Source organism: Dunckerocampus dactyliophorus, chromosome 1 (assembly GCF_027744805.1).
Source record: "Dunckerocampus dactyliophorus isolate RoL2022-P2 chromosome 1, RoL_Ddac_1.1, whole genome shotgun sequence".
In the NCBI taxonomy this organism is placed as follows: domain Eukaryota; kingdom Metazoa; phylum Chordata; class Actinopteri; order Syngnathiformes; family Syngnathidae; genus Dunckerocampus; species Dunckerocampus dactyliophorus.
The window spans coordinates 34,482,183-34,495,208 of record NC_072819.1 but is presented as its reverse complement, the minus strand read 5'-3'; the positions used below and the strand labels follow the sequence as shown (position 1 = coordinate 34,495,208).

At 40.4% G+C, this 13,026-nt stretch overlaps 1 protein-coding gene across 8 annotated transcripts in view; it reads left to right on the top strand.

Annotated features, from left to right (window-relative positions):
* The window catches only part of LOC129177254 (ERC protein 2-like), a 204,532-nt gene that overhangs the window by 106,866 nt on the left and 84,640 nt on the right, over positions 1 to 13,026 (top strand). For all 8 annotated transcript variants that reach the window (XR_008569602.1, XR_008569601.1, XM_054768222.1 and 5 more), the window contains one exon: positions 594 to 754. Coding sequence is in view for 6 of the 8 variants with exons in the window: in XM_054768222.1 (XP_054624197.1) it covers positions 594 to 754 (161 nt within the window). In the remaining 2 variants the exon portion in view is untranslated. The remainder of the gene's footprint in view (positions 1 to 593; positions 755 to 13,026) is intronic.

Sequence of the window (13,026 nt, the reverse complement as noted above, 5' to 3'; positions counted from 1 at the left end):
TTAGACACTCAGGTGGGACAAGTGGGGCTGCATGGTTGGAGGGCATGTGTGTTCATTGATCTCACCTGCTCTCGAGTAGACAAACACTTCAGCGTGTGAAAAAATTAGCAAGGGAAAGGAAGAGGAGGAGAGGTAAGACTTGTCAACAGAACGGACATTTCATCCAACCCTCAATTTCAAACAGCCATAAATTCCATTCATTCATTTTCCTTGGTTTTAGCCTTTTGCACACAAACCGCACTGACGAGCCACATGATTAGGTATACCTGCACAATCGAGTGACATTTGAGTGACTACAACAAATATATCAAAAGGTTTGCCTTTTTAAAGCTAACAGTACTTAGTTTTGATTGACACTGTCAAGGAGATATTCATGTAACAATATGCTGTGGTTAATCAAAGTGCACCACATCATTCTACCATTTTAGTTACCTTATTTAGTTATAGCAGATGCTTATTTTTTACATCTTTGTCAAGGCAGAATTTGATATATCACTTTTATTGATCTCATAATCTGGTTGGTTATTACATGTATAAAATACTATAAATTCCATCACATTGTTTATTCCTAAAGTGTATCTCCCCTTCATTAGCTGGAGGATCTGATGGGTGCCCTGGAGAAGACACGACAAGAGCTGGACAGCTACAAGTTGCGTTTGTGCTCCACTCAGCAAACCCTGCATGAACGAGATGGACATCTCAACAGCCTGCGACAGGAAAGACGCAAACAGCTGGAGGAGATTCTGGAGATGAAGTTAGTTTTTTATTACAGCAATCTTTTCTTCTGTCTGTATGTCTTTTAGGTGAGAGGTGTGAACCTGGTTTGATAGCCATTCAGTCACAGTGCAAAAGCGACAAGGGCAAAGACTGGCAATTGAGCCCAGGCAATCTTATCTACCATCTCTAGTCTGTAAAACACATTTTATAGACACCACCTGAAATACAGGTACACCTAATACAATCACACACAGTAAAGTGACAGCATATACAAAGGCATACACTCTATTCAGTACGCTAAGAAGAGGATATAACAGCAAAAGTATGTCAACAATATGACAGATATTGACGTGCCAAAGTTTTTTTGCCATGGTAGAGGTTTGGGCTCCAATTTTCTTCTACACGAAAGTCATCCAACCATCCTTTTAATGGTCATGTTGGAACAAACAAGGGCCTTCAAGGCCAACTGATTTTACAAAGTTGGGTGCATCCAAAAACAAAAGATAAAGATTTTGCACTCAGGCTGAACAGAGCTTTCCCAATCATTCTGTCCCCATGGTCGTTAGTCCTACAATAGATATCAGTGTGACGATGTAGTCATATCTCCTGTTACTTCTTTTCGGGGCAGGTCATCGAGCGTTTGTGATGTCTTTTCATGTGTGAGACAAAAGGGTGTGCACAACTGGATGCCTTTTCATATGGGAGTGTATGAATGTGTGATTGGATTCAGTGATCTGTCAGCGGACCACCGACTCTGATTGAAGGCACATAAAACAGCAGATGTGGTTGTCATGTGTGGCGAAAACCTGATTTTAATGTCAGCCCACCCTATGTCATACAATAGTATTGCATGTATTGAAAAAAACAACGTTAATTCCATTATGTCTTGCAAGGAAAATGTTTGTATGCATCAATTTCTTCCAGCATCGTTAGAAATTGCTGGATCACACACACAAATACAAAACCATAAACACACACACTTTTGTGATACAAACTGTCTTATATGTTGCAGTTTTCCCCTTCCAAGTGTCAGTGGTTTCCAATGTGTTTCATATGAGACAGTCACAAGCTGTGCCTTGGTATAGATGTGAAATTGTAAACACATCGACAGAACATTTGCTTGGCAAGTGAATTATGATTGTATGCTGTGTTTGTGCTCATTTTAAATCATTATTACATTACCATTATAGAGAGATATTTGAGAAAGAAGGTCAGTGTGATGGTTGGTTGACATCGACAGCAACAAATTACATGGGATCCTTTGTGTGCGCATCTTTGGACTGTATGGAAGTCTTCACTGGTGCAATGGAATAGAGGGGGCACAGAGGGCACGAGTCTGTGTGTGGTCTGGTGTGCATGCAATGCGGAGCGCATGAGGAGGTCAGAAGCATGGGTTTGGGGTCTCTGATGATGAGGATTAAAGGGCTGTTGAATTGTGAGCGGGGTGGTGCTTTGCATCTTAACTAGCCTCAGAGATACATATACTCAATGGGGAGACAAGCACGGATATAATCAGTCTTTGCTGTACACACACAAACACACACACAATCCATATTCCCACAGAACAGTGCTGGTTCAAGTTAGCACAGACACAACCAAACAAGACAGGCAGGGCACAGAATGTGAAGTAACGAGAGAGAGTGAGAGGGAGGGAGGTTGTTGCAACTGAAGCAAGATAAAATAGAAAGCATGAGGGGGAGCAGATTAGGCTGCACACACTGAACCATTTTAAATCCTAGAAATCAGGGGAGAGGCTTGAGTGTTTGCCAGGTTTCGCTCTCCCTCCGTTGTAGTGTGGCATTTGTCAAAAAGACCAGCTGTAGCAAACTATGTCAAGCACTTTCCCCAGTGAACTTTGTGTGTGTTTGTGTTTTAATGTGGGTGTGAGTGCCAGAAAAAGAGTGACAGCAGACCCGTGTTTTTTCATTAATGTTAATGAAAGAGACTAGAGGTTGAAATGATTTGCAATATTCTCTTCTAGTATGTGTAGGGGCAGGAGAGAGAACATTATAGACTAGGGATCATATTTTTGCATGTGTATTTGCACACACACGCACACAGAACTAGTCATTACATGCATGTAGATAAATCATGTTTTGGGTATATTGGGTAATAAATTACTGAGATGTTTCCATAACCTGGATGGCGTCAAGAAGAAAAACGATGCAGCAACCTCCTGGAGACTGGCAACACAGCTGATTTCATCTCTGTTTACAGTTGATCGAAAATGACGATACGGGGAAACAGCCGTCATGGCAGTTTTGAGGGTGAAGGATGAAGAGATGCCTAGTTGATTAAAGTGGACGTATTTAGAATTTGAGATGTTCCAAGTTGAAATATGAGGCATGGATCACACTCACATTTGTCAAAAGCGAGAATGAGTAAGGAAGGGAATAATAAATGATGGAAAAAAAAAGACTCTAGATTTAGGGAGTGATTGATGGAGGGGTGGTTAATGGGGAAAAGGAGGACAGGACTGATTGAGGAAAGATGAAGGAAAACAATGAGTGAAGCCACAAATGGCATGAGAGGAAGCAAGTTTTGGTGGGTTTATCAGCCCACCAAGCACCGCGATACCAATAAACACATCGTTGTAGCAAACTTTGATTGATTATTCAATGCTGGTTTGCAAAGACTGGATTACGGGCGTTTTATGCCTCTTTTGGGCTGGTTGAGCCTCCTTAGAATATTCTTAAGCCGCATAAACACTATCATTTGGTGTCATCATACAGTATACTGTATGCTTCAATTAAATATGAGCAGAAATCTGTCAGTTTCCCTTCACTTCATAGAGGGCCGTATTCTTTCATGTGCGGGGTTGTGTGCCAGTGTCCAAAGAAAATTTTGAAATGTTAAAAATTTGTGGCACGCATTATTTCAATGAACTAGTCGTTAATGCACCGTGACCGCACAGCAACCTATGCAGAAACAGTGCGGGCGGTGCGTATCAAAGCGTGTCTCATTTACATGAATGGTTTAACTTTTCCGCCACCTCTCGGAACAAGTCGCTGGGAATTGTCAAGTAGTTTCTGTAGCCTCTTGGATCTTACTTTTTTCTGTTAATAACTGATCATAATGCCCTCTCCAACACAGTCCGTGCCTCCTTTTTTCTAGTTTATGCCTTTTTCACACTTTTTCCACATTCCCCTTCTGCAGCTGCGAGATAATATAGATTTTCCCTTCTTTTCTGAAATGAGAGCTTCTTATCTGGAGTTCAACATCTTGTAGGTCCCTTGCAAATAGAGGAATTAATGAAGCTAGGGCTGATGCCCGCTGGTGCAATTTTTTGAGTATCACGAATACATGGGAAGAAAACTGTTCAATCATTTATTTTTAATGCAAAATAACAAAATGTCTTTTGGCTTTTTCATGTTAGGAACAGGAAGTGATCAGACTTTTACAACAAAGTAACGAAAGCATTTCCTGGAGAATAAAAAGCAGATGGAGTTTGTATACAAATAAAGGTACAACCACAGATAGTTTTTTGTTTCATAAAAAAATGACTAAATTGGACTAAGAAGTATTAAAAAACATATATACATATTCAATTATAATCTTTTTCTTAATGAGCAACATGTATGAACATAAAAAAACAAAAAGAGTACTCACTGAGCCATGAACCTCACCACACGTAATTGTCCAATATGCATTGCTTGGCCAAAAAAAGGTCACCAACTGGATTTAGTTGAACAAATGAGGTAAGAGCCTCCTATTGAATAATTACTGCATTGGTGATTATGTTTCAACTGGCAACAACTTATTTAACCCGAATTTATGCAATGAGTCGCTTCTCATTTATTAAACAACCATGTCGAAAGACACATCCTATAGTCGTGGAATTTTAATTTGTTTCAGAAGGGTCAAATTATTGCCATCACTGGCAAGCATGAGAAGACTTCTAAGAGGACTGCTGAAACTACTGAAATTGGATTAAAGATGATCCCAATCAGGATTTTTTTCTTGAATCACATACTGGGACGTGTATAGTACCTCCCACATGTATGGAAACAGTTTCCAAAATGGTGTACGCCATGGAGAACTTCCATCCATCCATTTTCTATGCTGCTTATCCTAATTAAAGTCACGGGGGTATGCTGGAACCTATGCCAGCTGACTTCGGGAGTGGACACCCTGTACTGGTCACGAGCCAATCGCAGGACACATATAGACAAACAATCATTCACGCTCTAAATGGACAATTGAGAGTCACCAATTAACCTAACATGCATGTTTTTGGAATGTTTTTGGGAGGAAACCGGAGTACCCGGAGAAAACCCACGCACGCACGGGGAGAACATGCAAACTCCACACAGAGATGCCCAATGGAGATTCTAACCCAGGTCTTCCCGATCTCCTGACTATGTGGCCAACATGCCAACCACTCAGCCACCGTGCGGCCCGCCAAGGAGAACTTGAGCATGAGCAACTTGATTCAATTTTAAAATGGCAGATCACATTGACACAACATACACAATGAGCTCTGAAAGAAACAGTGGTTATAGTGAGGGTGGTTTTTGTCTGATGCCAAATTTTTTTGCCGATTATGAAGAAGAAATGTCTCTGCCCGAGGGATTCATACATACAGCTGTTTCAGTTTGAACCGGAGTCAGTCAAGAGTGACATTAGGGTCTCACTGTTTACATTTTAACCAAATATAGTTCCTTCTAAATGCCACTAGCATAGCATTTGAAATGCCCATGCAACATTCATGAAGTATTACAATTTGCATTTTAAAAATAATGCGTTTTAAGTGAGCTAGAGGTGGTTTCTTCAGGGATTATTTTGTGAAAAATGTAAACAGTTACAGACTTCACAACAGCCAATTACATTATTTAACGCAGTATTTAATATAGCCAACATTTTACTATTGAATGCACAAAATTACAGTGCTTTACTTACTCTTTTTTGCTTTTCAACAGTCCCTGGACTTGGTTTAGCTTTTGGCATTGATGTCCAAAGTTCCGATGGGCTGGCTCTCAGATTCACTTGGTCAAGCTGAGACGAGTGAAGTGGACGGTTTTCCTTGTCGGATGTACAAGTCGCGGAAGGCGCAGCTGAAGACTTCAGTCTTGCCTTGTATCCCAGATCTCTGGCACCACTGCAAACTTCCACAAAGCAATTATCGTTGGTCGAGCATAAAAACGACCACTTTGATGGCCCTTTCCACACTACCATGTTCCTGACAAATTTAGTCCAGCTCTTCGCAACTTTTTAGTTTTTTGGGCAGTTAAAAAGACAAATGAGCCGTGCCATTGCTGCACCCTCCCTCGACACAAAGTCTTGCCATTTCAAAAAACGTCCAAAATCTGCTTAAAACTCTTGTGATGTTTTTAAAAAAACTATATATGCAGGATGTCGTATTGGTATGACATCACAGCTCAAGGGGCTACAGAGCATAGGTGCTGTCTTTAAAGTTTATTATGTGGAAAATTAATTGACTTACATCTATGAAATTTATGTGTTTTATGCAAAAAATGTGTGCTATTTCTTCACCTTATCCATGATTAAGAAATGTGGATGACCTTTAAGAACTTTCCAGCGCATTATTAAAAAGTAGAAGGACAGTTGGGGAAACGTTGTGCAGTGGTCCAAAACTCCTGTCATCAGTACAAGATCTTGGTGAAAAATGTATGCATATCTGGACATAAGTAAAGGACATTTGAGGAAATATTGCTGAAGGACATTGCAGAAGCTTGTGGAAACGATGCCGTAGTGAACTTGTGCCATAATCAAAGCTAAAGGCCGTCCAACTAAGTAGTAGCGTGTGTGACCAGTTTTTGGCCAGGTATGACATAATACTGGGAGATGTTTCTAATAAAGTATCTGCCTTTTTCAGCAAAGATCAAACTATCAACACATCTTGCACTGGAATTTGTTAAAATGCGTAGGTGCACTTTTCTCTGATGTGTGCATTCTTGACCTTTGATAGATCTTTTTAAAGCCAACAAGGTACACATAGTATACAAGGTATACATAATGCATTTTCAATTTTTGCAGAAAAAAAAAGCTTACTCTTAACCTCAGTTTCAATGTCATGTGTACGTTCATGCTTTCCTCTGCCCAACTTGTTTTCTCGTCTGACCTTTGGTTGCCAAGTTAAGAGTAACCCATGGCATAATGAAGATTAAAGCAATAGCAACATTGTGACTTTCAAATTTCTCAATAGAGTCATCGCCTTGGTTATGCTGACAAAACAGTCAGAGTAGCTGTAGAGACAAGGTCATGTCCCTGCTCACTAATCTGTCTGAAGGGCCTGGACAATCTCCTCTCTCGTGGCAGCAATGCAATACTGTAAAAAGTAGAAATATTTACTCGCACACAATGCACACACGTTTACCTGCTGCTCAACAATGGGTACACAGCTTTTTACTCACCTACTGTGATAGTAAAATTACATCTACCTGCAAATAGCGTAAGTACAGTACACAGACAAACACATGCACAGTCAGATCTTTGTGTGAGCAGACGGACACACACATGCTGATTCACACACCTATAGGGATACAAGTACGGTGTTCAAGTGCGATTGTTATGTTAAGGCAATGATGAGACATTGAAGGTGGCTGAAAGGGATTCTCTGTGTTGCAAAGATGAGGTGGAGCTGACCACACATCACCTTCCTCTTTCTGAGCAGGTTTGTGTGCGTGTTGCCTCGTGGGAACTCGGGGCCATTCATCATGTCTGTCTGTGCTCTCGTGCCCTCTGACACCCGTGTTTACCTTCGACATGTGTGTCGGCTGTCAGCTTGGTCGGTGTGTTATTATGTCAGGGCTCAGTACCACCCTTCTCCACTACCTCCTCAGTTTATGTTTGTCAGTGGGGGGCCAGATCACCACAGGAATTTTTGAGATCCATGGAAAAGAGAAAGCAGAACTTAAGATGGGAAAAACGTTAACTGAAATAAGAATGTCTATACGCCAGCTTAAGTCTTCGGAATGAATTGCGGTGGACTTTTTTTTGTGTTAAATTGTACATATTAAAATAATAGTGCATATTTTTTTAAATGATATTTGCCTGGGCTATAATTACGTATGCTGAGACGTGAAAATATACAGCATTCGGATCAACGTCTTTTAATGCAAACCAAGATGGCAAAAAGGAATACACAGTTGCAAAGTGGATCCTGATACTCCAAGGATTTTGTAAAAATGGAAAAATTCTCCACATGGATTTGATTAAATGGGTGAAAATGTTCACCTCTGCGGCACTAATTGTAGTTTCCCATGAAAATGAGTTTTAAAAGACTTTCATGGATATAAAGGCTATAGACAGATACTGTACATCGATTATATACTTTATTACACTTAATATACTTTATTAATCCTGTGTGTCTTTGATGTGCAAACGCTTTTATCTTGTTACTTAGAATACACTTATGAATGTTATATCTCAACCAAATATAATGCTATTAAGTCTAAATTGAGCAAAGTAGAGATATCATATTAAACAAGGCAATAGTACGCTATTGCATGTGCAGTTATCAACGAACACTTTGGGCAAAGAGAATTAAGTTAATTTTGTGACTGTGTTTTTTACTTCATTGCTCTTGTAACACTGACCTAGTCCTCCTGGTGTTAAATGCTTTTGTCTTGTTTTTGTACTCTGTCGCTCTCCTGCTCTATCTCTGGACGGGTGGAAGAAGGTCTGGAATTTATCACACATACCTAATGATTACTATCACAGGAAACGGTTCTGAGGAAGTAGGGAAGTATAGGTGCACTAGGCCTGCTAATTAGTCTGTGTCGCAAATGCACAAATACACACACACACAAACACACACCCTTACACAAAAAGCTAATTAGTGTCATTTGGCTGGTGTAGTAGTCTCGACAAGGCTTAATCTGATTGGCCTTAGGGAGACTAACACCCCCAAGTTTGCGTGGTTATATAAATCTCAGGGCTAATTGACTGGAAGCCTTGTGTGTTTGTGTGTGTGCATGAGTACACAATTGATTAGGCAGGCCCTGCAGCCATAAAGAGCCAGCCCAGGACACAGCACCCAGAGGTGACCAGTGATGGCCTCCTGCAGTCCAGCCCTCAGGGTCACTGAAGGAATGAAGTGGAGGAAGTGGGGGGTGGGAGTGAGTTTGTCATAGGAGGAGGAGGAGCTCTCAAATGAGGTAGATTGATCGTCTCAGTCATATCACTGGAGCCATTTTAAATATCATCTAGGCTTGTAGATGAATGCATGGTTAGATAGTTAACATCAGTGATGCCAGTGAGACACTTTTGACACAGATGTGTGTGTCATGTTGCAGAATGCGCCGAGTTGTAAAACAGCTATTTAAAATGGTGGCTTAGTGAAATGCCCTCATGCTTTACCATAATGGGCAAATAAAATGTTGCTATACCCATGCTTAGTGAGTCAGTGGAGATTACTGGCACATATTCACACTGTAAACACCTCTTCACTTCTGCGGTTTACGCACACACACTCATACAAACATACACAAACACCTGGGCTTTAACTCTTGTTTTAGTCTTTGTGGTTAGTCTAACTACATATGTCGGTCTTTATCTGGGTCCTCTGTGTGTGTACAGAATTGACTCCACCTGTCTGTGTTTTTTTTTGTTGTTGCATATTTGACATTTTTTACATCAAATTATTCTCTTCAGCTAAAAGGGTCACTGACGTCATTTATCAACTTTGCTTAAATAAGTTCAATGCTGTTTGTAATTATGTTCAATGTTATTCGTTTTTTGGAAGCAAACAGTAAATTCGTAATAATGACATTTATAGTACGTGGTGGGGGCCACTAACAGCTGTCCTTGAAAGGGCGTTTCCGGAAGTGCTGCGGCGGAGGTGCAGCTCTCAGCTTAAGCAGAGTAAACAAACACGAGAGGATGGACGAGACAGAAGATGTTTACAGTGATTATAGCAAAAATTGGAGCGATGTGTCAATAGTTTTTGAGGAGGAAGAAACATCTGGAGATGAAATAAAGAACTTGCAGAACAGAGAATTAAGCTGTATTCAAACCACCGACAATGAAACTAGCATGTCTGATGCGGAGTTGTTTTAAATTGGCTTCTTAATGAGCGTAAAGGGGTTTTTAGAGCCTTTTAAATTTTGTATTTTGTCGCCATCGCCGCCTCGCCCCCCACCATCATCATATGGCTGTGAAAGTAAGTTTTAGAACACGTATAATACGTCTGTGTAGGCTCTCAGTCGTACAGGAGTGGTCCATCGAGGGAAAGGCTTCTTGAGACGTCATCTGTACTTCTGTGAAGAAGGTGTCGGACGTTTTGCTCCTCATCCGAAGAGCTTCGTCAGCGAACTAATAAGTGCTGGTAGCCTAGGCCTTAAATACAGTAAGAGTGGGCGGAATTGGTGTGCCTGCTTTATCAACATCGCAGGGACAATTCTAGTGGTCCTCAATCAGCAGTACATCTACGCCTTAAAGTAACCAATCACTCTTTTGAGGACAGCGAGGTAAAGATTTTGGCCAAAGAAAACAGATGATTTGAAAGAGGAGTAAAGGAAGCTATTTTTGTCAAACAACAGAACCCATCATTGAATCGGAATGGTGGTTTAAGGTTTAATTTGGACCCTGTGTTCAGCAGGTTACTGAGACCAAAACCCACAGCTCTTAGTCTTGCAAATGAGGTGAAGCCAGGGCCGAGCCAGAAAATTAGATGCTAACGAGCCAGTATCAGAGTCGTTCATACCCAACTCAGGGAGCGACACTTCCCTTTTATCGGAGGTGCTAATGGCAGGATAGGATTATACCACTACTCCGCCCAGGCTTAGTGTAAGGAACCAATAGGAGGAGGGTGTTGGCACACCAATTCCGCCCACTATTACTGTATTTAAGGCCTAGGCTACCAGCACTTGTTAGTTCGCTGACGAAGCTCTTCGGATGAGGAGCGAAACGTCCGACACCCTCTTCACAGAAGTACAGATGACGTCTCAAGAAGCCTTTCCCTCGAAACACGTATAATACTTTGAATGCTTGTCACTATGGTGGCATAGTGTTTAGAATACAATATGTAAATAAGACTTAATCTGTTTAGTGGCAACTTTGATGTCATCCTCGATAGCATCAGGAATAGCATCCTAGCATCCAAAATGCGTTTATATCGTACTTTCAAGCCATATGCTTCTTGTATAAGTATTCCGTCATAGCAGTCTTCAATGAAATGAACATTGCAGCGAACAAAACGCAAGGCGGTGGTCTATTTGTCTGTTCTCTGTACTTGCTTCGTCCATGGTAGTCTCACGACTACTATTTTGATGAAAAATATACTGAACGAATTTGACGAGTTACCTCTAGAAGCGTTTGTTTACTCGGCGTCAGTTGAGAGCTGAGAGCTGCGCCTTTGCCGGCGTCACTTCCGGAAACGCTCCTTTTCAAGAAGTTACTGTTAGTAATGGTTGCCGCCATGTACTATCAATGTAATTTTTACAAATTTACCATTCGCTTTCAAAAAATGAACAGCGTAGAATAAAATTACAAACAATATGGAACATATTTAAGCAAAATTGATAAATCATGTCAGTGACTGTATAAGCATTAATACTACCTTAATGTGGTAATTGCTTCATGGAGCCATCTGTAAAGGACACTTGAGTACACTGCCTAATTATTCTGGGTTGTTACCCTGAATAAATACCATCAACACGGAAAAGACACGGAACTCCATGAGTTATTATGAGAGCCATAACAGCGGTGGAGGACGCCTGTGTTATAGCAATGCTGTAATGCCAGGACAGAGGTGTTACACTCAACACTCAACATCACTTATGCTGCCCAGTTGTGTTGAAAGCAATGTCAGTGCCCTACAAGTAGTAATCTGATTGCAGGGTGATATGTCACTGTGGAAAAGCGCATGGAGTTGCAGCAATATCCAAACTTCATTGGGTTCTGCCATTTGATGTTGATTTTCTACTGGTGAGTGCTTACAAATGGATTGGTTATTGGTTTAATAATACGATGTCTAAAAAGATGTTGTCATTGCCGTTTGAAGACATACGCTCAGATGGGATCTGATCTATTAAAAAGCCTTGAGGTGATATGGATCATGTTTGTAGGTATGCATGTGGTGTACAATTTGTATGTGATTTATAATTGGATTGTTTGATCTTGACAAAATTCTGCCATTGATGTTGTTGTATTGTTAACATAGCAACACAAATGCTGTCAAAATAGTTTACTCTCAAACCTGGTTTCAAAACACTGTTGCTGTGTGAATAAGTGGCAAGAAAGGTTTGCCATTTGATGTTGTCGTCAGGGATACAGCACCTCCCCGGGAGGTTCTAATCAAGAAAAACGGTAGAGCGGACCAACACCCACCGCTGCACACCATCCTGTATAAACCACAGCAGCCGCTGGCGCTTCTGGATTGTGAACTTGCGTCTGGTCTGGTTAATTCAGAGATGCAGATCCAATCTGTAATTATCATTATGCACTTCTCAGCAGTGGCAGGAAACAGCCCGAGTATGTTTGTATGAATGTGCATATCCTTGCTGATATGCAATGAATGTGTTTATGTGCACATAAAAACACGTGCCTACATGATTTGGTTTTTCTGTGTGTGCATGCCAGTCCTCCGAGGTCGTTGGTAAGATTACGCTTGTTAAAAGTTGCATCAAACTATGTACGTGTCCATAAAATATCAAAAAGTTGTTTTAGTGAAAAGATAAACAGACACTTTCAGTGAATTTGACAATAGTCTATAATAAACAGTAGGGGTGTCACGAGACACAAAACTCACGAGACAAGAGGTTGAGGTTGGGTCCACGAGGACGAGATGCGATTTTAATATTCATTTTAAGAAAAGTACAATAAAAAAATATGGCTGGACAAACAAACTTTTTTATTGAACCGAGTCACAAAACAATTCTGGTGCATTTTGAAACATTTATTGTCCCACAAACTGATGCTAAACTATATTTTTGTCAAGATTTTTTAGACCAACTGAACCACTGTTATAATAATAATAATAATACTAAGAAATAATAATCTATCATAATAATGCAATATTTCCTTTAATATGTCTTTCACTCTGTAAAGTTGCGGAATAGGCATTTGTCATATTTTCTCACTGGCAGTCTTTACTGTATGTCAAACGTTTCAGTAGGGGTGTCAGCATTATTTGAACAAAGCCAGCTCACTGTTTTCTGTCTTATTTACTTGTCTTTGAGTATTTATGTCAGGGCTGTTTAGCTGTCCTTTGATATTTATTATAAAAAACATTATACATATAGTTAACAACCTATCTTTGTGTTGTTATTAGTTATTAATATCAACATTTTAGCTTTTTGTAGTTACATTATGCCGTTTTGCTCAATTTTTCCACGTTTGCTGGGT